General features: G+C 46.7%; 1 protein-coding gene across 2 annotated transcripts in view; it reads right to left on the reverse strand.

Moving 5' to 3' along the window:
• The window catches only part of erc1b (ELKS/RAB6-interacting/CAST family member 1b), a 307858-nt gene that overhangs the window by 58724 nt on the left and 224837 nt on the right, over positions 1-24297 (reverse strand). For both annotated transcript variants that reach the window (XM_066667109.1, XM_066667110.1), the window contains one exon: positions 15164-15311. In XM_066667109.1, coding sequence (XP_066523206.1) covers positions 15164-15311 — 148 coding nt within the window. The remainder of the gene's footprint in view (positions 1-15163; positions 15312-24297) is intronic.

Here is a 24297-nt window from a genome sequence, read left to right on the forward strand (position 1 = left end):
GAACAGTAACTGAGCATCAGGGCTAGAGGGGTTACTACCCATAATGTTTACGTGACCTACAGGTAACTTTCTCAGAGGAGACTGCCCCAAAACCCCACAGCCCCCTCCCCCTCCATTACAGAGAAATCAGCTGCAGCTGAACTCTCCACAAACTCTCTACTTCATTTCCCTGTTTTAAAATGAAACAGGTGAGTGCTGTTACGCCGACGCCACTCACAAAGCGGAAGATGTCTTCAACCGAGGGGAGACGGGGAGGAGAGAGAGAGCCTCCATGAGCAGGACGAAAGATAGAGAGGCTACGGTGTGGAGACAAATTGCTGCTAATGTCCATATGTGCCCTTTGACTTCGGCCAGTGATCCAGCGCATGACATCACACACCCCGCATTAGAGTAAGCCACTAAATCTCTGTGACTTATTCTGGCAGCGCAGCCGTGCTTCACACGCTCTACAGCGAAGCACGAGCCAGAAACCGGAGCCGGGGATGGATAACGGGTCTGGGGAGAAAGAGGGGTGAAGAGAAGCGTGTGTGTGTGTGTGTGTAGGGGCTGGAGTGAGAGAAAAACACAGCATGAATACATGCAAATGTGCAAACACGTGAGAGAGAACACGCTGAGAAATCAGATCCCCTCAAAGTTCCGAAAATGTTCTGAAAAGAATCTGCTCCAGGCGGAAACACGGCAAAACAAAGCAAAACACACACGAGCTGTGAACTAGAGAAAAGAGTGAGGAAAGAGAGAGAGAGAGAGAGAGAGAGAGAGAGAGAGGTCGGGGGATATATGAATAGTTAGTGTGAGGGAGGAGGAGAAAGCACAGAGAGAAACAGAAGGAAATAAGGTTCTGTGAGAGTGAGGGACTTGGAGAAACGGACAGAGAGGAAGCCAACGAAAGAGGAGGAGGAGAGAGATAAGAGGGGGATAGAAGAGAAGAGAGAGGTGGATACAGAAGAGAATAAAAGGATAAGAGCGAAGAGGAATAGAGAGGGGTTAAACAGGGGACAGGCAGAGGAATAGACAGAAAAGGGGGATTGGAGAGGATAGAGGAGAGGAGGATGGAGGAACAGAAGAGGAGAAGGAAAGGATAGACAAACGCGGGGGATAGAAAGAGGAGGATACAGAGATTAAATAAAAAGAGAGAAAACTGAGGGACAAAGAGAAAGAGGCTGATGCAGAGATGGGGATAAAGGGAAAAAGGGAGGCAGACGGTGGAGAGTGAGAAGAACAATGGAACAGAGAGAATGAGAGAGAAGGGGGTGAGGAGGAGGATAGAGGGATGAAGACAGAGGAGGGACAGTGAAAAGGTAATGGGACAGAAAGAACAGAGAAGAGGACAGAGGGATAGAGGGAGAGAGAGAAGAAAGCACTTCTAACTGTAGAAGTCCTTCAGGAACAGGAAATCAGACCCCGGCCTCATGGTTGTGTATGTGTGTGTGTGTGTGTGTGTACTAGTAATTTATCACATTGTAGAGACCAAAACCGTTTTAGACTCTCACTGTGGAGACCACCAGCTGGACCCCACAATGTAAGGTGAAAACGTTGGGTCAATGTTAGGGTTAAGTTAGTCTCCACAAAGAGAATGGAGGTCTATGTAATGTCCCAACAATTCACAGATACAAGATTAAGAGTGTGTGTGTGTGTGTGTGTTTTTATACCTTTGTGAGGCTTTCACAAGGATCAGACATGTCTGACTAGAGATGCACCGATCCGACGTTTTAGCTCCGATACATAAACTTTGAGTATGAGTCGATATCCCATAATGATCTGATACCACTGCTGCATTAATAAATCATATACCTCACTTTTGGAAGAGACTTAAGGCATAAGGATTGACTTAACATTAACATTACTAACAAAAAATACTAGAAGCCTGTGCTAGCATTTCTCCTGCGGTGATGCTAGCACCGCTTTCTCCTTGCTATCAGTGTGTGAGGAGTGGGAGAAGAGGGTTGCACTGACAATCCAACACAATGGGCAACACATTTTATAAGTGGTCAGAAACTTGTAAATAACTCATGAAAGAATAGAGTTACGTTAAAACCAAGCACACCATTGTTTTTCTTGTGAAATTCCCAATAAGTTTGATGTGTCACATGACCCTCTTCCCATTGAAAAAACAAAAGTTGGATCCAAAATGGCCGACTTCAAAATGGCCGCCACCCATCTTGAAAAGTTAACCATTCCCATTAATGTAATAAATGAAAAGATTAAGCTACTAAAGGACAATTGATTTACTTTTGGAGACTGAGGTTAAGATTAGGGTATTTCTGTGCAGGGTCATCATAAGTATAGCAGAACCAGTGTGTGTGTGTGTGTGTGTGAGAGAGAGAGAGAGAGAGAGAGAGAGAGAGAGAGAGAGAGAGAGAGACAGAAAAAGAGTGAGAGAGAGAGAGCACGAGAGAAAGAGAAAGGGAGAGAGAGAGAGAGATTGAGAGAGAGAAAAAGAGAGAGAGAGAGAGAGAGAGAGAGAGAAAGAGAGAGTGAGAGAGAGAGAGAAAGAACGAGAGAGAGAGAGAAAGAGAGAGAGAGAGAGAGCAAGAGAAAGAGAGAGAAAGAGTGAGAGAGAGAAATGGAAAGAGAGAGAGAGAGAGAGAGAGTGAGTAGGATGCAGCTCTAAGAAGATGTACGTTAGGCGCTGAGTGACACGGCCGAACCATTCACTGAACTCTGAGGCTCAGGTTCCAGAGCCTGGGGTAAGAACAGTGACCTCACGCCCTGAACCTAGTTGGTTCAGTCTCCCTCTCTCTCTCTCTGTGTGTGTGTGTGTGTGTGTGTGTGTGTGTGTGTGTGTGTGTGTGTGGCTGGCTTCTAAACGGTCACCTTTCCTCTGAACATACCTCGGCCTTTTATTTATGTTCTCTCTCTCTCTCTCTCTAATAGTAATTGGCAGGAAGGCTGACCTCGACTCTCTGGTTTCCGTCCGAACTGGAGAACTCATTTGTTCACTTAATCTAATCATTTTCACAATTATTTTACCTCGCCAGCATTATCATTTCCTCTGACCCCCACCCCCCTCCAAACCCACCTCACCCCCCACCTCCTGAAAAACGCTGACGTGACGTCAAAAAGAACAGAGCTAATTGAAAATGTGCTGACGCATGGTTCATAGCTGTCACATTTAATTCCCAGTGAAATCAAAGGCCTTTTGTTAATCACGTAATTGGGGGCACAAAAGTGGGAACATCTTAATGAGAGCCTTTCTTACGCAGCTGAAGAAGTCTGACCTCTCCACAGCTCCCTGTGACCCTCTGGGAGTTCACGACCTCCTCCTGCACTCGCTCTTTATTTCCCACTTGTCTCTTATTTTTTTCTGCTGACTCGCACATATAAAGGAGCTCACCTGAACCACTGATGGAAACTAGAGTTAATAGAAGAACGACCTTCCCGTTTTCCCAACAAAAGAGAAATATATTAAACTTTAGATACTGAAGATAGTTTGAATCGATTTACAGCATTTCCCAAAATATTAAATCCTCAGGAGAATATCTAAATCTAATAACTGTCTTTTTACCGCACTGTGAATGACCCACCAGCCGAGCCACACCTGCTCTGATAGCGCTTTTCCACCAAAAAAGCTCTGGTTTTTGAACCGGTTCCGTTACTGATTCTTGGAACCCTGGTTCTACATGTTTAGAGGGAACCAGGAATACGTCATCAGGGGGGCGTCACTGTGGCTGAATACAGCGTCAGCGCCAAAGATAGAGTCATGTCAGAGTCGTGACAGGGTCATTGTTTATTCGTTGTTTACCGCGGAGTCAGATCAGAGTGAGATATAACTAATCTCACTAACACTGTAAATGTTGCCGAGTTCAGAGGCGTCCTGCTGAGCTCGTGAACAGCAGAGGAACATAACCATGAGCCGCGGCTCTGACCAACGCGTATGGTGTCACGGCAAACACAGCCCCAGAAACACACACAAACAGAGCGTGTTCCTGTTTTATTTCCTATTATTTATTTATTTGAAACTTTGAAAATGACCCAGTGCAGCTCGATAACGCTGTATTTGAGGCTCGAGCTCTTTCCTGAGTTACTGAACCTCGGTATGACGTCACGGTTCGCACTGAAAAACCAGTTCTCCCTGGGTTCCAGATGGGAACGAACTTTAACTTTCGCTAACCAGTTTATGTCGTAGGAAACGTGCAAAATGGTTCCAAGTTTTGTTTCGACTCCTCGTTTGGTGGAATAACATCTCGGAGTCCTGAAAATAAAATAAAAAAAACCCAAAGTACAAAGTATTCAAACAACAGATTTGCATCTATAGTCTAATTGCAGCACTACAAAGTGATTGATAATGGTCAGTGGAGCTGAGAGAATGGACAGGGCGTGTAGAAGCAAGGAGTGATATTCTGATATTACCGTGTACACTGGTTCTGTGGCTGTTGTACTCTCTTCCTCTGAAAGCTCTGGGTCCAGTCACTGCACTTGCTACTTGGCACTAAGTTTACTAAGGAGTGTGTAAGCCTCACAGTGTTTTAACAGGCCTCTCCTGCTCCTCATACCTGCGTCTGCACCTCAGTGTTCAGGAGGGTCATAACGGACCACCGCAGAAACCAAAGTATGAATGGTGGGCTTCTACGACCTTAGTAAATGAGCGCGGGAGTGGGTGCATTAAAGGAAGGTGTGTCTGTAAAGCTCAACGTGTCTGGAAAAGCCATTTTATTAATTCCCTGCTGTTAAAAGCAGGAGCGTTTAGCCCCACATTCCGACCCTCTCCCACATCCCCTTTAAAGGGTCTCAGCTCAGGCTGAAAGAGAAGAGAGGACCCAAGCACTCCACAACGTGAAAGTATTTCCCTGCTGTATCCATTTTCAGAAATACAAACCACATGTTTCTGTCGTTCTCGTCTGTGCTCTACCTGCTCCTCGCTGGTGGAAAGTCTTTCAGAGGAGAACCTTTAACCCTCAGCCTGGGTTTACACAATTAAACCATCACGCAACTAGGAACTTAAAAATGACACAAAACAATAAAAACGCCACTTGCAGCTCCCGTTTCCTTCGTGTCGTATTGTCAGCACAGCTCTCAGTCGCTGCCACACAGCTCCAATGTCCAGTGGGGTGTGTTCACTCTGTGTCAGTGTGGGTTTCCTCCTGGTGCTCTGGCTCCTCCCACAACAAACCCAACTTGGTAGGTGGAGTGGCTATGTGAATCTGTCTCTAAATCTGAGTGTGTGGGTGACTGGGTGACTGTCTTTGTGACTGGGCGACTGTGTGGGTGACTGGGCGAGTGTGTGGGTGAATGTGTGGGTGACTGAGTGAGTGTGTGGGTGAATGTGTGGGTGACTGGGTGAGTGTGTGGGTGACTGTGTGCGTGACTGGGCGAGTGTGTGGGTGACTGTGTGAGTGTGTGGGTGACTGGGCGGGTGTGTGGGCGAGTGTGTGGGTGACTGGGCGAGTGTGTGGGTGACTGGGCGGGTGACTGGGTGAGTGTGTGGGTGACTGGGTGAGTGTGTATGTGACTGGGTGAGTGTGTGGGTGACTGGGCGGGTGTGTGTGACTGGGCGAGTGTGTGGGTGACTGGGCGGGTGACTGGGTGAGTGTGTGGGTGACTGGGCGGGTGTGTGGGTGACTGGGCGGGTGTGTGGGTGACTGGGTGAGTGTGTATGTGACTGGGCGAGTGTGTGGGTGACTGGGCGGGTGTGTGGGTGAGTGTGTGGGTGACTGGGCGGGTGTGTGGGTGACTGGGTGAGTGTGTATGTGACTGGGCGAGTGTGTGGGTGACTGGGCGGGTGTGTGGGTGAGTGTGTGTGTGACTTGGCGGGTGTGTGGGTGACTGGGTGAGTGTGTGGGTGACTGGGTGAGTGTGTATGTGACTGGGCGAGTGTGTGGGTGACTGGGCGGGTGTGTGGGTGAGTGTGTGGGTGACTGGGCGAGTGACTGGGCGGGTGTGTGGGCGAGTGTGTGGGCGAGTGTGTTGGTGACTGTGTGAGTGCGTGGGTGACTGGGCGGGTGTGTGGGTGACTGGGTGAGTGTGTGGGTGACTGTGTGAGTGCGTGGGTGACTGGGTGAGTGTGTGGGTGACTGGGTGAGTGCGTGGGTGACTGGGTGAGTGTGTGAAACTGTGAGGGACTTGATCAATGTGTGACATAGTTCAAAGACATGTTCCAACATCTGCAGCAAAGGGGGAACTGCAGCTAAAGCCACACAGCGCATTACTGAAAACCTTATTTACATATTTTACATGACTCTGAGTGAGAGGTGTAAAGTATAAACCTGGCATTAGGAGAGAATGGGAGAGTGCGGCTGTCCGTCCAAAGCAGGGAGATGGGACACGGCACATTAAAGCACACCTCTCTGTTCTGTACAGTTTGCCTCCAAAGACAAAGTTGGATAAATGCGACACGTTTGAGCGGATGATGGAAAAGCCGTGGACTGGTCAATTTTCCAAAGGCAAGACAGAATCTGACAAAGTGCCCAGCCCTCTGGAAGAGATAATGAGATGAGTCAGAAGAGCCGCCTTGCTTCCTCCAGCAAATAAACAAAGAACAAACTAGAAAGCTCAGCGTTTGAAGAAATAATCTTATTATTATCGAGCGTCCTCCATAATCAGGGGCCAAGCGGAAAATCTCCACAGCTCTGGAGCCCCACATTGGACTCTCGCACGCCTGGCTCAAACAGGCATTCAGCCGCTTGTGTTTTGAAGTCTCCTTGTTCCAAAAACACATCAACTCCTTTTCCCCTCCCAAATAAATGAGCGTGGATGGGCCTTTGAGCCACGACCTCCGAGTCCACAGAGCTCCCAGGGTCGGGCTGACCGCTGCCGGACCAGCATTTGACGTCCAGCCAGAAAGACTGTAATGAATTGAGTACTTGTTGATGTTTTTGTTGTTTTGCCCCCTTTTTTTCCTCTCGTTTTCCTGGCTTTCTCTTTCCCTCTCCTCCCTGTCACTGGCTCCAGGGCCCTGAGCTCTAATTTAAGGGCTGTGATCAGTTCGGCCGCAGCTGGTCCGCGAGGCGCCTGAAGCCCTGCCCGTGCAACAAAACGCCTGCGTTTTCAACCCAATAAAAGGATGCTTTCAAATGTGGACAGCGGTTTCTGTCTCAGGAGTGTGGTGTGCGCATACACACATTCACGTTCCGGTGGTAGCCTTGGCAGCGTCCGCACGTTTTGACGTTTTATGTCCTCCGTGGGTTTTTTTTTTTGCCGAGACAAAACGGCTTTCTTCCTCCAAGGGGTGCCCAAACCATGGCTCCACTGAAAAGACCGAGTCCAGTAGCCATCCCCGCACTGCCACCTCCGCCAGTCGGAGCCGCACGAGGACATCAAATTTGAGTAGACCCTCCGAGGCAGAGGGGCAGATGATAGGGAAATGCAGCTTCTGAAGAGATGGAATTACTGAAGTCCCTTCCAGACCTGTGGGAAGTTGCACTAGCGCTCAGTCTGAGGTTAGATAGCTGCAACCAGACGTTTTAACACTGGCTCAAGGGACCTGCAAACTGTAATTGGTCTGAATCATTCGAGTTCATTTCCTTAGCAGAGGATGGTCCAAAGCCTCAACCTTGAAAAAGCTACAACAAATGGTCGTCCTTATTGGAGAGGTCGAGGGGCCGGGAGGGTGGCTGTCTTCCTCGGTTACTGAGTGGGCGATGTGGCAGGAGGTATCACTCTCCTCTGAAAGTGTAGAGGTGCTGTGCCAGTAAGTGCTAAACTAGCAGAACTCTAATAAAACATACAGCAACAGCGTAACTACTGCCCAAAACAAAACCCCCACTTATAACCCAATTATAGATAATTTATATTTTATTGTGTAACTGAAACACAAGGGGGCGGCACGGTGGCGCAGCAGGTAGTGTGGTAGTCACACAGCTCCAGGGACCTGGAGGTTGTGGGTTTGATTCCTGCTCCGGGTGACTGTCTGTGAGGAGTGTGGTGTGTTCTCCCTGTGTTTGTGTGGGTTTCCTCCGGGTGACTGTCTGTGAGGAGTGTGGTGTGTTCTCTCTGTGTCTGCGTGGGTTTCCTCCGGGTGACTGTCTGTGAGGAGTGTGCTGTGTTCTCTCTGTGTCTGCGTGGGTTTCCTCCGGGTGAATGTCTGTGAAGAGTGTGCTGTGTTCTCTCTGTGTCTGCGTGGGTTTCCTCTGGGGTGACTGTCTGTGAGGAGTGTGCTGTGTTCTCCCTGTGTCTGTGTGGGTTTCCTCCAGGTGAATGTCTGTGAGGAGTGTGCTGTGTTCTCTCTGTGTCTGCGTGGGTTTCCTCCGGGTGAATGTCTGTGAGGAGTGTGGTGTGTTCTCTCTGTGTCTGTGTGGGTTTCAGCCGGGTGACTTTCTGTGAGGAGTGTGCTGTGTTCTCCCTGTGTCTGTGTGGGTTTCCTCCGGGTGTTTCTGTTTCCTCCCACGCTCCCGAAACACACGTTGGTAGGTGGATTGGCGACTTAAAAGTGTCCGTAGGTGTGAGTGAATGTGTGAGTGTGTGTGTTGCTGTGAAGGACTGGCGCCCCCTCCAGGGTGTATTCCCACCTTGCGCCCAATGATTCCAGGTAGGCTCTGGACCCACCATGACCCTGATAAGCGGGGTTACAGAAAATGGATAGATGGATGGAAGAAAAACAAGTGAATTCAGACAAACAGGTTAAACCTATGTGTTTAACACTGTGTTTATTCTGGAGTCTGTTACAGCGCTCCTCTTGCCATTACACTTCATAGTGTATTGACCCACAAAGGGGCTACAGTCAGTCAAAGAGATGAGGGGAAAAAATAAATAAGAGACAGACCACAGCCCTCAATCCAACCCTCATCCCAGTCTCCTTCTGTGAATAGGGCAGCAACCAGCCTTATCCTCAGGTGACAGGGTGAGTGTGTGAAAATGTCCACAGGTGTGTGTGTGAGAGAGTGTGAGTGTGAGCAAATAATCTCTTGCTGCTGATATTAACAGCGTTTTAAATCTCATTTTCTCAGGTGCCTTAGTTCAGAGCTGCACACTGCCTGGACCTTGGTGAACAAGAATACACCTGTACAGTAAAAAAACAGTTTCTGGAGCCGAGTAATTCAGAGATTTGGAAAGTGGGAAGATACGTCTCCTGCAGTGACCTGACAGAACAGAGACTCTGCCTTTCTCCACTGTACGCCCCGAGACACCGACCCCTCCACGAGCCCCGAGACACCTTGTTCTATCAGGCACAGTTCATTAAGCATTCACACTGCCACAAACTCTTCCCTCGCACCTCGGGGAGAGCGAGAGAGAGAGAGAGAGAGAGAGAGAGAGAGAGAGAGAGAGAACACTGTCCGCAATCACATACATAATTCACATGGACCATGAGTTCCAATCAGCTGCCTCTGTGAACACGTATGACTAACACAAACCACACACTCGCCCCCACACCCACACACACACTCACGCAGTGCTGTACGCTGACATACAGTTAACATGGGAAAAGCCAGGAAGTGTCTGCTGTGATCCATCAGTTGGAGGTCGAGCATTATGACAAACAGTAAAGGAGGGGTACGCCACACGGACCCACGCCTCACACACACACACACGAGACAGAGAGTCCACTGTGCAGGAGGGGAAGCCCACTCAGCCGCCGAGGTGTCAAAGATTTCAAATATGAGCAGAGGTGGGGGGTGGGGGGAGCAGGCTGTGATTAATGGGCTGTACGATGTGGGGCTGTAATGGTCTGGATGAATGTAGACTCTTCGCTCTGTGCAGGGGCAAAGATGATCAATTTTACGAGCTATCAAATATTTCTCGGCTGCTTTATGCAGGTGGGGTGTTTCAGGTGTAAAGCCAGCGCTGTTTTTGAGGAGTGAGGAGTGAGGTGTGTGCGTGTGTGTGGAGGGGTGAGAGCGGTGGGGTGTGGTGGCTCTCTCACTCCTCCACACACTGCTGATGTTGTGGTAATGAAACCGTAGCTCAGCTGTGAGAGGGTCGTCAGACCTTTGTTTGATTTATTCATTTAAATACGCAGTTACACAAGAAATGAAACAATGAAGTACATTTATATAAAAAGTGTGCAGTGTTTTCCCGAGGAACAGGGAGTTCGGCACCAGACAAACATGTGACATGAATGTAAAAAACTGATTTTGCTTTCAGACATTTCTCAAAAATAACCATTCAACAAACAGAAGAGTGTGTACTACACAGATCAGCCACAAGAGCTCACACAACTCCTCTGACCACGCAGCAGCACACTGTAGCCCATCTGAGAGAGAGAGAGAGAGAGTCAGAGAGAGAGTGTGTGTGAGAGAGAGAGAGAGAGTCAGAGAGAGAGAGAGAGAGTGTGTGTGAGAGAGAGAGAGAGTGTGAGAGGGAGAGAACGTGTGTGTGTGAGAGAAAGAGGGAGAGGGAGAGAGAGAGAGAGTGTGTGTGTGAGAGAGAGAGAGTCAGAGAGAGAGAGAGAGAAAGAGTGTGTGTGAGAGAGAGAGAGTGTGAGAGAGATGGAGTCAGAGAGAGAGAGTGTGTGAGAGAGAGAGAGAGAGAGAGTGTGAGAGGGAGAGAACGTGTGTGTGTGAGAGAGAGAGGGAAAGATAGAGTCAGAGAGAGAGAGAGAGAGAGTGAGAGAGATGGAGTCAGAGAGAGAGAGTGTGTGTGTGAGAGAGAGAGGGAAAGAGAGTCAGAGAGAGAGAGAGAGAGAGAGAGAGAGAGAGGGAGAGATAGAGAGTCAGAGAGAGAGAGAGAGAGTCAGAGAGAGAGTGAGAGAGAGAGACAGAGAGAGAGAGAGACAGAGAGAGAGAAAGAGCAAAGCAGAAATATATGCTTCTACCGCCCTCACCAATCACACCGTCTTTCTGTAAATGAAGTCACACGTTCACAAACTCACACACTGCCATGTGACTGCCTCCAGAGCGTCCTGTAGATGTCACTTAGGGACGTCATGATTTAAAGTGAGGAATAAAGCTCTGTAAGGAACTTTCCAGACCTTATAAAGGGTTTGTGACACATATGTCACCACGGGCTCTCATGGGTTAAGGTGGAAATCTCGGGAGACGGCTAACTGCGTTAGCGACAGCGCTACAAAACTAAACAGCTCAAGTTACAAATGAGTTTCTGTGGGAATTCAAGTTACACTTCAGCCACAAACAATTGTTGTTATTTTACCTTAATCACACCGTTCCACCTTAAAAGACGCAGAGCTCAGAACTGCGCTTCCTCACAATCGTAGACGTTCGTAGATAGCACCATCTCCCAGTATTTATACAGGACTCTGTTCATGGGAACGGATAAACAAACTGATCTTGGGATTATTACTGCAGTTGCTGTCGTTAAGCACAGGACCAACAGCAAAAGACCTTGGCTTCCGTCGGGAAATGACATAAGTGAAGCACGCGATGTCAGCAGGTCTTTGCTTCATCATCAGGCTGTAAATTTGCCGGACACATTTCCAAGCTGTCCACTGTGGCAGCTGCTCCACTTTGCCAAGTGTGTTGCTTAAGTCTGGGCAGAAGATCACAGCACGTAGAGCAGGTTTGTGAAGATGGAAACTCACCACTCACACCATTGCTGTCTTCCACAGAGGGCTTCATCTGGGCTTTGGGTCATTACAGAGCATTCCTGCTTTCACACCGTCATCAGCACCGAGCTGACAAATGTGCACACACACACACACACACACACACACACACACACACACACACACACACACACACACACACACACACACTCGAACACCACATCAGTGTCACTGCAGACATCAGAATCATTCATTGATTCATTATCTGTAACCCTTATCCAGTTCAGGGTCCCGGTGGGTCCAGAGCCTACCTGGAATCATTGGGCGCAAGGCGGGAATACACCCTGGAGGGGGCGCCAGTTCTTCACAGGGCAACACAGACACACTCCTCACAGACAGTCACCCGGAGGAAACCCACGCAGACACAGGGAGAACACACCACACTCCTCACAGACAGTCACCCGGAGGAAACCCACGCAGACACAGGGAGAACACACCACACTCCTCACAGACAGTCACCCGGAGGAAACCCACGCAGACACAGAGAGAACACACCACACTCCTCACAGACAGTCACCCGGAGGAAACCCACACAGACACAGAGAGAACACACCACACTCCTCACAGACAGTCACCCGGAGCAGGAATCAAACCCACACATCAGAATCATCCACATCCAAATCATACCTGCACTGAACAGAGTGAAGCGGAGCTAAATAACTGAAATCGCCTCATTTCTAAATGAAAGATCAGTCTCTTGACCATTTATCCCATCATTTATCGCCTTGGACACAAACCTGTAACCCAGAGTCAAAACAACAGCTCACGCGCCAAGGTGTGACCTTTACTGCCGGCCCCTAGGGCCACGTTGTCCCATGTGGCGCACACTACAGCAGCTCCTCCACAAACATGACCCTTTGCTCCTAATCAAACTACTTTGACACTGGACAATTACCAGATGTCAGCACAAGGTGTCACATTGTCCCTAGTCTTTGTTGTGTTTGATTGTGTTTCGTAGTCTCCAAGTATACTCTTTGTAACAGGGATTCTCTACAGTGCAGAAAAGGTTTCCTTGACCGATTATTGCTGAAATCTGCACACAGTCGAGTCCTTCTTTGAGTGTTTCATGTGGATTCTCTGCTGTCAATAAAAATTCTGATCCATTTGGGGATCTGGGGCCTACCAGTGCTTTCCGTCCGAAAGCATAGGCTACAATAAGCTGTTGTTATTGTGTTCTTCTTCTTTCTTATTCTCTTACTTCTTCCCTCCATATTTCTGCTACTTACAGAGCAGAGACTTTACAATTGCCCCGCCCCTCGTGTGAGTCAGTCCAATCACAGCGCTGGAACCTCATTTAGGTGAGATACACAATAGACACAATATGTGCAGAGAAATGAGAGCTCTGAGTAAAAATGTAGAAAATGAGAACTGAGGAAAAAGAAAACAGAGCTGTTTGATGAACTGCTCTGGGGCTTGTTGGGTTTTGACCAAAGCAGGTCATAGATATGGAGAGGGGAGGGGATATGTCCCCTTTAATACTGAATTTTTCATCATGTTTTTGTCCGATAAAAGGGTTCAGGTTAAGAGGAACTTCTTTAAACCTGCTGCAAACCACATGCTAACCAGTCAATCGGTGTGTCTCTTCCCTCCATCACAGACATCTACACCACTCGCTGCACCCGCAAAGCACTCAGCATTGTGGGAGATCACACACACCCTTCACACACACTCTTCAACCTACTGCCGTCTGGAAAAAGGTATCGAAGCATTCGAGGCCTCACATCCAGACTCCGTAATAGCTTCTTCCCACATGCTATCAGACTCCTGAACATCTAGAGACTGAGACTGGACTGAAGAAGCGCACACACACACACCCACACCCACTTCTTCACACAAACACACACACTTCTTCACACAAACACTGGTCTGTTGGACTGAAAATGATATACTGGAAATGAGTGTACTGTTTACACATATCCTGTTTACATCATGGTTACATCCAGTTACTGTTTACAGCACAAATACACTTTAAATTGCAGTGTCTCTCTCTCCCCCCCACGTACTTATGGTTTTGTATTGTCTTGTATTGCATTGTATTGTATTGTACTGTATGTATATTGTTTTGTATTTTCTTAGCCATGTCGTTTGCACTTTAATGTGTGTGCACAATTTTATGCTTGCACTAGCTTCGCACTAGTTACACTTTAATGTTGTGTATTGTTTTATGTTTGCACTAGCTTCGCACTAGTTGCACTTTAATGTTGTGTATTGTTTTATGTCGTTTGCACTTTAATGTGTGTGCACTGTTTTATGTTTGCACTAGCTTCGCACTAGTTGCACTTTAATGTTGTGTATTGTTTTATGTCGTTTGCACTTTAATGTGTGTGCACTGTTTTATGTTTGCACTAGCTTCGCACTAGTTGCACTTTAATGTTGTGTATTGTTTTATGTTTGCACTAGTTGCACTTTAATGTGTGTGCACTGTTTTATGTTTGCACTAGCTTCGCACTGGTTGCACTTTAATGTTGTGTATTGTTTTATGTCGTTTGCACTTTAATGTGTGTGCACTGTTTTATGTTTGCACTAGCTTCGCACTAGTTGCACTTTAATGTTGTGTATTGTTTTATGTTTGCACTAGTTGCACTTTAGTGCTGTGTATTGTTTTATGTTTGCACTAGCTTCGCACTGGTTGCACTTTAATGTTGTGTATTGTTTTATGTCATTTGCACTTTAATGTGTGTGCACTGTTTTATGTTTCCACTAGCTTTGCACTAGTTGCACTTTAATGCTTTGTATTGTTTTATGTTTGCACTAGCTTCGCACTAGTTGCACTTTAATGCTGTGTATTGTTTTATGTTTGCACTAGCTTCGCACTAGTTGCACTTTAATGTTGTGTATTGTTTTATGTAGCACCTTGGTCCTGGAGGAACGCTGTTTCGTTTCACTGTGTACTGTAAACACTGTATACTGCTGAAATGACAATAAACTTCTTGAACTTGAACTCTTCAATGACAGGTTTAAACAACTCATATTCTTGTTACTTCATAGTTCTGATGTCTTTATCTGTTTTTATATTTTTTATTTTCAAAAACTAGTTTATACTTGCTGCTTTCTAAAAATGACCTACTGCTAATGATAATGTCCAAAAAAGCCTTGTAATAGTCTGATCGTCATGCAAATTAAAAACAATAACTAATAAAAAAGACAACTAAATTAACAAGGATTACTGGATGACAACGATCACACGCTTGTGAACAATAACATTTTATGTGTTTTCATGTATCTGCACGTTTGTGTAATCACATTTGTCGGCTGGGTAATATAAGTGCATGCCAGTCGCTAGTCTTAGGGATGTGAAGTGTTTGTGCTCTGCTTTTGAAGCGTCTGTGACTTGTGTGTGTGAGACGGCAGATGGTTGTAGGGGACTTGAAGGGATCCGTCTGAACCCTCTGTATGGGGTCTGGGGTAGAACATCTGTAGCCAGTTATTCTATTCCAATCCTGGGTCTATTTCACTCGCAAAATCCTCTGTTTATTTCTTTTCAAAGCTATTCTTCATTAGACTCTCCATTCCTTAATTAATGTCAGAGTAATGACCACACTTGCGGCATGTAATCAGCTGGGACGAGGAGAGCGGTGGTTGTTAGAGGTCTACATATTTAATACAGACTTTCACAGGGCTATGTACTAACTCTAATAGCTTAAAGATGGACTTTGCCGTGGCCCCCTGTTGTGAAATGAAGCCCTGATCTCGTACTTTAAGAGCGACTGAATTCAACCTGGTGTTTACCTGCTGCTTGAGCTGCTGCACCAGTCTGTCTTTCTCCCTCTTCAGGAGAGCCACTTCATCCTGAGTCTTCTTCTTTTTGGAGGAGGACAGCTCCAGCAGTGCAATGTTGGCGTCCTTCTCGCTGATGGCTGCCAGTAGCGCCTCCTGTCTGTGTGAAGGAAAAACAGCAAAGGCACTTGATCAGTATTGTTTTGCAGCACACAACGGATGTTTGGAGGAGTTACATTCATCACACCACAGTTAGACAGGCTGTTTAAAGCTATGGCAAAGCTAGCCCCATTCTTTAGGCCAGTGTTTTTGTGGTTTTCTCTGCACTGACACAAATAATACCAGGACAGTTGTGGTTAATTTTTGGTGGCGGTAACAGTAATACAATTCTATTTATAAGTACTCCTAGACTGACAAGACAAAACTATCACAAGGGGACTTCATATAACTTCTCACACACATTTTTCCACTATCACTCTAATGGTGCTTTTACACTACATGCTTTCCCAGCAGGTGAATCAGGTCCTGGTTCTGGAAGCAGGTTCTTGTTTAGTGGCTGTTCTCTCGTGGTTCAGAGCGTGTCGAGTAGGGACTAAACCGTGGGGTGTAAACCTTGCAGAGCGCTGATCGTCCAGAGAGAGTCGTCACTCTACGCCACGCAGACGACCAGCACCAACTCTCCATCTGTAAAATCTCCAGCTGCAGCAGAGATCACGTTTGTTTTTATCCGACTCACGACGGCAGCTCGTAAAATGACGCCGTGGTCTTTTGAAGAGGTTCGAACGCTCCTTGGATCGGTGGCCGACGAAAGAATCCAGCGAGAGCTGGACGCTGCAACAAGGAAGGAACAAACTCTACTGATCTGTCTGAACTGATGACGGAGCTGTGTTCAGTCCCAAACAACAACAACACGCCAATACACCATGAGTAAACAGCGCTTAACGTTACCGCCGCCGTTGTTGTGGTTTCCAAAGCCAGCTGTTTCCCGTTAGACGCAGGGTTTTGCAACTTCACCTGCTACATTTCAGAGGGAGCTGTTACAACCAAAAACAAAGCACGGACCAGGGACCAAAAAGCGAGTGGAGCCGAGGCGAGCAAGTACAATGGAACTGTGCCAAAAGATGAGAGCCTAGTGTATATCTGGGAATGTCCCGTTGGTCAGAACTTCTTTAGAACTTTTTTTTAAACATTATGAGCATTTAGACTAGACAGTAAATCAAACTAGAGTAACTTGCTGTAGGAGAACCCCCCACTCAATGCATTTCTGTACCACCCAGTAACTCCAGTCTAGCCTGGACAGAAATGACATTCAATCACATAAATCCTTCCCAGCAATCTGACAGAAATGGACCAAAGAGGCCACCATGCTGCCCACAACACAGCTGCATCTGTAAGCACCTTAATCCTGCATAGGCTCATCTGGGTGAGGTTCAGCCACAGAGAGAAAGTGCTGCTCACCCTCTCTGGCAGCAGAGATGGAAAAAAAGTGTGAGTGAGTGTGTCCTGCCTGATAGTGGAGGCTGGGGAACGTGTGAAGCACCGACCGGCTGTGATGAGTTCCAGAGCATCAGCGGTGAGGGTGAGGCGACGCTGACAGCTCAGTGGGTGTCCAGCACATCCTCCCTCTGCCTCTCGTGCCTTTCCATCACTATCTGTTTCTTTTATGGCTCTCTCTCTCTCTCTCATTCCTCTCACTTTCTCTTCCACACAATTTCTACTGCTCTACAGATTCTAACCGTGAGCTATTTTCCCTGACCTCTTTCTGGCTTTCAGTGCAGTTGATGTATAAAGTGTTAGCCTCTCTCAGGCGCACGAGTATTTTATTCATCATACGTTTAAAGGAATACAATGATTTCAATCCAATCTCAACCTGCTGTATCTGAATCAAACCGTCTACTGCCTTTAAAACAAAGGAAACCCGTTCCATAGCATTGGGCAGGTGCTGGACTGATGTGTTGTTCTTTTACTCACCTGACACTTCAAAATATAACCCTTTAATATCCGATAGACATCGTTTTTAATCATAATACATGTTGCAATTTGAAGAGACTCAGAAAATATGACCAAATGTTTGTGGAAAACTGATGATCCAATGTTAAAGTAACACCACATAAAATTATTCAAATAAAATTACAGCTTCAGAATCACTATGACGCTTCACTGAGTTGTAATAAGGGGGAAAAGAGCCTCTGTTGTTGCTACTCTGCACTCAAGACTGCAGAAATGACACTATGTAATTGTGGGAGGAGGGTAGGAAACCACACCTTCTTCCTCCACCTCCCCCTCCCCATTGATTTCAGTACATTCATTCATTCATTATCTGTAACCCTTATCCAGTTCAGGGTGGGTCCAGAGCCTACCTGAAATCATTGGGTGCAAGGCGGGAATACACCCTGGAGGGGGCGCCAGTCCTTCACAGGGTAACACACACACACACACATTCACTCACACACTCACACCTACGGACACTTTAGAGTCGCCAATCCACCTACCAACATGTGTTTTTGGACTGTGGGAGGAAACCGGAGCACCCGGAGGAAACCCACGGAGACACAGGGAGAACACACCACACTCCTCACAGACAGTCACCCGGAGGAAACCCACGCAGACACAGGGAGAACACACCACACTCCTCACAGACAGTCACCCGGAGGAAACCCACGGAGACACAGGGAGAACACACCACACTCCTCACAGACAGTCACCCGGAGGAAACCCACGCAGACACAGGGAGAACACACCACACTCCTCACAGACAGTCACCGGGAGCGGGAATCAAACCCACAACCTCCAGGCCCCTGGAACTGTGTGACTGCGACACTAACCTGCTGCGCCACCATGCCGCCCTGATTTCAGTACAGTGCTGTAAAAATAAACTACACTATGAACAGCCCCAAGAGCAGAAAATAAATCAACCTAGTGTTCCTTTAATAGGCCATTTTCCTAGTTTTTTCATGCTTTGCTGCAGGAACAGCCCCTGACTCTGAAACCTGGAACATTGCTGTGAGAATTTGACAGAATTAAGCCATGATGAGTTCTGGATTACATACCCCAGTCCAACTCATCCCAACAGCACTGCATGGGGCTCGATCACTCCACTGGTGCTCAGCCCAATGCTGGGGGTTCATACCCCTCTGCTGTAGGTTTTGCACCAGAGCCTCTCATTCCACGGAGACTGTATTGTACCTCCAAACCTGAGTCAGTGGGTGCACCTGTGTTATACACATTCATTAAACGGTGTATCCAATAATCTAGGAGTTACTACCCACTTCTGCGAGCGACCAGGCAAAGCAAGAGATGGAGATTAGGTTATAAACCAATGGAGTGTTTCTTTAAGGCACCCACAGGAGAGCGATGACCTGATTCTATCCAGAGTGACATCACAGCGGAGGAGAGAAGCGTCTACGCCTGACAACTCGGGAATAAAACGTGCCTCTTCCAGCCTAATCAACACGTGAACTCTCTCTCTCTCACACACACACACACTGTTAGCAGGGATTCACACATGTGTATAGCAGTACGGACTTCCCCTCTCGGACCACTCTGATTACGGACGACTCGCTAATGCCGTGTAAACAAACAAGCACCACAGAGCACCTTTTCTCCTCCAGGCTCCCAAACATATTTACACCAATCACCCATCGCAGGATTGGAGGTCTTATTAATCACACATCTGTTTGAATTCGCGCAGTTCCACCATCAAACGAGATGAAATCCTGGAGCTGTGTACAGAAACACACACACAGGAGGCCACCCAGGACCGCGTAAACCACCACGCTCCAGCGTAAACTAATAAATGAGCTCTGGGGGCATTCCAGCAGCCTCCTCACCGCTAACACGTTCTGTCAGAATGGCCTTTTAATACACTGACCTCCTGACTAGCAGCGCTCATTATGGTCAGCTCCAGACCACAGGCACCAGCTGGTCCTGAGGTGAGCCAGTTTGCTCAGGGCACACGGAGTGTCCCTCCCTGTGGAGTCCTCATGAGCGTTCTGAAGCCGGCCTCTGAAAAGGCTACTTTATAGATGAAGGAATAAAAGTGTTCTTAACTTTAAAAGGGACATATTCTCCCCTGTTTCCACGAGATCTTAATGAAAGGTCTGTGACCAGCTTTGGTCAAAACGCCACAAGGATCAAACCCCACAGCAGCGTTCTCCTCCTGTCTAAACGGCCCTGTTCGGAACGGCCGGATTCTGCACCTGTTCCTTTAAATGTTAAAGAGCGAGGAGCAGAAGCTCTGGTTTTTAGCTGTTTTCATTTCTCGTTTAGTTTCTACTTCTGTGTTTAACTCATTGTATCTGTTTTGCTCAGTTTAAAGGCAATGTTCATGATACTTAATCAAATACAGGTGATACTTCCTCACCATCTTCAGTCTCTCTGGTCTGTTCAGGTCTATGTGTGCTAGAAAAAGGTCCAGTGTTTATACATAGCCCTGCTTTGGTAAATAGGGAAACAAGTAAATGACTCGTCCAAAACGGCTAGCTAGCCACAGTCAAGAAACGGCATCTGGAGGCATTTGGACAGTGGAGAAAGCTCTGCACGTTGAAAAGCATTAACATGGTACAGGATATTGCTCTATTCCTGCTCCAGAACGGTAAAATAGGTTTATTTTTGCTGTTTTAGATGTAAAAAGGTGGAACTCATACCACTAACGTTCCATGAAAGTAAACACAGACTGAAAATGCTACAAAACTAAACAACTCGAGTTACCAACACTGAATACCAACTTACAGAGAAATTAAACATTAGCCATGCACAGTCTGCTTCTAACTAAAATATTCCATTCCACCTTAAAACAGAAACAGGAAGTGGGAGTTTGTTTTGCTGTACGAATCCTCTACGTTATCTTTAGCCTCGTCGTTGTGCTCGAAACCCTGGTACAGCGCTGTGATTGGACAGACTCAGACGAGGGGGCGGGGCAATTCTAAAGTGTCTGCACTTGACGTCAGAAGTGGCAGCACCGAGAAAACTGACCGGGTTGTCTTGTTTCACAGTGTGTGGGTTGGTAGGCTCCAGATTGCTGGGTTTGAGCGAACGGTAGTTCATTATGATTATCACCCCCAGGAATGATCTCCCATGTGGAAAACGTGTAACAAAATCACCCCTTTAACACCCTCATGACATTTGAAAAAGGAATTTAAAAAAAATTAAGGTGTAATTTGAGGAGTTAAGAGATGAAAGAGTGATGATATGAGGAGTCTCAGCTGAAAGGCAGCAGCAGAGTGAATCCAGGCTGAACTTGGGAGGGGAACACACAGTGAAGGAAGAATCCCTCTCATCTACCTCTTACTCCCCTCCTCGGCATCTCTCTTTCATCTAGCCTTCCCTCTACAAACTCCTCTGTAAGCCTCCAAACAGGACTCTCCCTCCCTCCCTCTCTCTCTCTCGGTGTGCTATCTGAGGAAGAGGATAATGAGGAGCTGTGAGGACAGAGAGGCAGATTTACGATGACTGGGTGATGGGGACACAGCAGTGTGTCAGTGCTAACCCAGTGCTAATGTGTTAGCGTGGAGGAGATGTGAGTGATGGAGCCGAGTAGCTTCACACCACACTACACCCACACACACATTCTGAGGCTACAATAACATGCACTCTACCACATTTGTCAACTCCAGGAAGTTGAGATAGGTGCAGATTTAAAGCAGAAGACAAGGAGGCATGACTTCATTCTTGTCTCACATTTTCCTTTGTTTTTTTAATATTTCTTCTATCCTTGGAAATTGCTGTGATCTTCTTCTCCATAACAAGGCACCAGCTTTGTCTCTTTCCCACTATGTGAAGGTGTAGCCTTGACCTGGATGGACGTGGAGAATGCGCACATGGACCAAATTACATTCTGAGGCCACATTCCTCTTCAGCCTCTCTCATCTGTTTTGCGCATGGTTGTTAAAGGAGGAACATTCCCACTTACACAGTTCTTGGGGCTTAATGAAATGTCTGTGCTTTGGTAAAAATACCATAAGGATCAAACACCACAGCCGCATTCTACCCTTATATAAACAGCCCTGTTCAGAACAGTCTTCAAAGCTCAGGATCCCCCACAGAGCAGGTGTGATGTGGTGCTGGATCATTCTCAGCGCTGCAGTGACACTGACGTGGTGGTGGTGTGTTAGTGTGTGTTGTGCTGGTGCACAGTGTGCACCTCAGTGTGCAGCGACAGATGAGCTACTGTCTCTACAAGGTGGACCAACGAGGGAGGAGTGTCTCACAGAGTGGACACAGGGTTTAAAAACTCCAGCAGCACTGCTGTGTCTGATCCACTCTACACCAGCACAACACACACTAACACACCACCACCACGTCAGTGTCACTGCAGCGCTGAGAATGATCCACCACCACATCACACCTGCTCTTTACCTCCTTTAAAGATGCGGAGCTTCTGAATGAACACAAACAGGAAGAGAAGAACAGCAGTTCTCCAGGATCGTTTACACTCTCTTTAACTGTGTTATTAAAAAAAAAGAACAATAACTAATGGCATTCACTACAGCTCTGCGAGCCAAAGTAAAAGAAAACAGACAAAGAAGGTCTGAGAACTGTGACTGGTTCTGCAGGTTCTGCTCGGAAGAGGCTACAAAAAGACATGCAGAGAGGGTTAAGAGGTCAACTAGCTCCTCACCCCCCATCAATGGCCTAAAGAGAGTAGCACTCAGTCACTCAACGCAAGCCCCTACGCTAAACACTCATCCGTTCCTGCCTCATTTCACCTCCACTATCTCCCGCTCATCTACCCTGCCTGTGTCAGAGAGCCTCCGAGCAGCTCTCCGCAGCCTCCAGCCCTCTTTGTGCTGTCTGAGGGGGAGGATAATGAGGAGCTCTGAGGAAAGCGTGGCAGATTTATGGCCAGTGCGTGATGGTGACACTGCGTCTGTTGAGCCACTAACAGAGGAGACACCGCACAGAATGCCAGGAATGGCGGAGTGGTGAACACTGAACATGACTTATCATGGTCATTCCTGTCGTATGACGACAGCCAATCATGGAATAATGGTGGGACAAGAACAGGAATGTTAAACGAATGCAGACCTGAGGTCGGACGCTCACAATTTTTTTCGGTCAGCTCAACCACGACCATCAAGTAGAATATGGAGCAAAGGTCTGAAAAGAAGTTGTAGGAGAAAGAATGAATATGCAACAAAAACAGAGCATGGAATAAACAAGAACAGGATAGAAACGTGACTCCAAAGGGGAAATGGAAGGAGAAAACGATCCTGAAGCTCTGCCATCAGAGGGTCCTGTTAAGTGCTGGGTCCAGAACATGGTCACGCACCTGCCAAGTGACACTGGACAGGTCTCTGATTCTCTGAAACCTGTAGAGCTTTAGATTGCTCTACCAATACTGTGTGTGTGATGTGCGATTCTCTACACCACAACCAGTCCCTGGGGAAGACTCCTAATGCTCCTAATAATTGCTCCAGGGGCCTGGAGGCTGTGTATTCGAAACCCGCTCCGGGTGACTGTGTGCGAGGAGTTGGTGTGTTCTCCCCGTGTCCGTGTGGGTTTCCTCAAGGAGCTCCGATTTCCTCCCACAGTCCGAAAACATGCGATGGTAGGTGAATTGGTGACTCAAAAGTGTCCAAAGCTGTGTGTGAGTGAATGTGTGTGATTTGTGTGAGTGAATGTGTGTGTGTTGCCCTGTGAAGGACTGGCGCCCCCTCCAGGGTGTATTCCCGCCTTGCGCCCAATGATTCCAGGTAGGCTCTGGACCCACCGCGACCCTGAACTGGATAAGCGGTTACAGATAATGAATGAATGAATGTTTCAAATGTATTAAAAGACAATTTGCCGTTCTTCAGCCATTCAATGTATAATCAATTTATTTAAGAATATATGTTTGTCTTTTTTAAATAACACATTAATACAATAAAGTTATTTATTTATTTTCTTTAGTAGATTATCACTGTGCTAAAGCTACCAGAGATTTAGGGGAAGCCGGCTGTCCTCTGTGTAAAATGTATAATGAGCTGTAAGATAGAGGCCGGAGAATCAGGCGTAAACTCACAGGTGTTTACATCGGAATATAATAAATTTGCTTAAAACCACCTGCATGGTTTGTAATCAACACCACACAAAACATGGTTTAAATTATTTAACTGGAATGATTCAGACTCTTTTCCTGTTGTTTATAATATAAAATCAGTGAAAATCATACTGTGTTTCTTTTTATTGGCACAGTGGACTGCTTAACTAGACCAACTGGCAGCTGGCAGCATCCAAAATATGTCCTTTTTTTGTTTATTATTTAATTTTATTTCTGTCTTTGGAGGATTAAGTGTTTGGAGGATTCAAGCTTCTTGGAGCTCACTGCAGAGAGGAACTGTAGCAGTAATTGTGAATGTCTCTATAGTGCGACGGTGTGTAGCGTGCTAAGGTTAATGGACAAATTAACATCCAAAATGCTCAAACAAGACATATAAACTGCAACTGACTACACGAATTAAGGGGATTAACCAAGAGTTGATTTTTTTTTTTAGTCAACTGAACACTCTTGTTTTAATATATCAAGTCCTTAAAAATACAGGGGGTTACTGAAAAGGCAAAAGTGCACTTAAAGGCTAAGCAGCAGCTCTATGAAAGTGTTAAACAAATAAATACAGTGGAATTTGAGTTCCTAACTTGTGTTTATTGATAGTCAGAAAACACGTTATTTCTTACTAATTGAAGGAATAAGGTTTAAAAGACTGTTGGACCCCCCTCAGCGGTGTTGGGAAACTCTAATAGGCGTCTTGCCTGTGACGTAGATGGTGGACAACACTCTAGAAGCTGCACTTAATTTAATGCAAAATGAGGAAAAGGTGTGTTGTTGTTGGCTGCAATCATTCAATGTACAGTGGGACATCTGTGAACAAATGACCCAAAGATCCCAAAATATCCAGAAAATGGACTAAATTTGTCCACTTTAAACGGGCACTTTGGAAAGGACCCTCTGCTCACTCCGTTATCTGTAGCTCATTTCACTGGCGCTTTTCCAACAATATGGGCATGTAAGGACACCAACGAAAGGTGTTCAAGAGCCTCTGTAACATGGAGGTAAACAGGGTAAGGACACTCACTTCGCCTGTTTTAGTTGGTGTTAGTTAACGTTAGCTTGACTCGCTAAACTTGGTGTCTCAGATTATACTCGGCTACGTAGCTATTACTACTAC

The sequence above is a fragment of the Hoplias malabaricus genome, chromosome 4, assembly GCF_029633855.1.
Source record: "Hoplias malabaricus isolate fHopMal1 chromosome 4, fHopMal1.hap1, whole genome shotgun sequence".
NCBI classification, from domain to species: domain Eukaryota; kingdom Metazoa; phylum Chordata; class Actinopteri; order Characiformes; family Erythrinidae; genus Hoplias; species Hoplias malabaricus.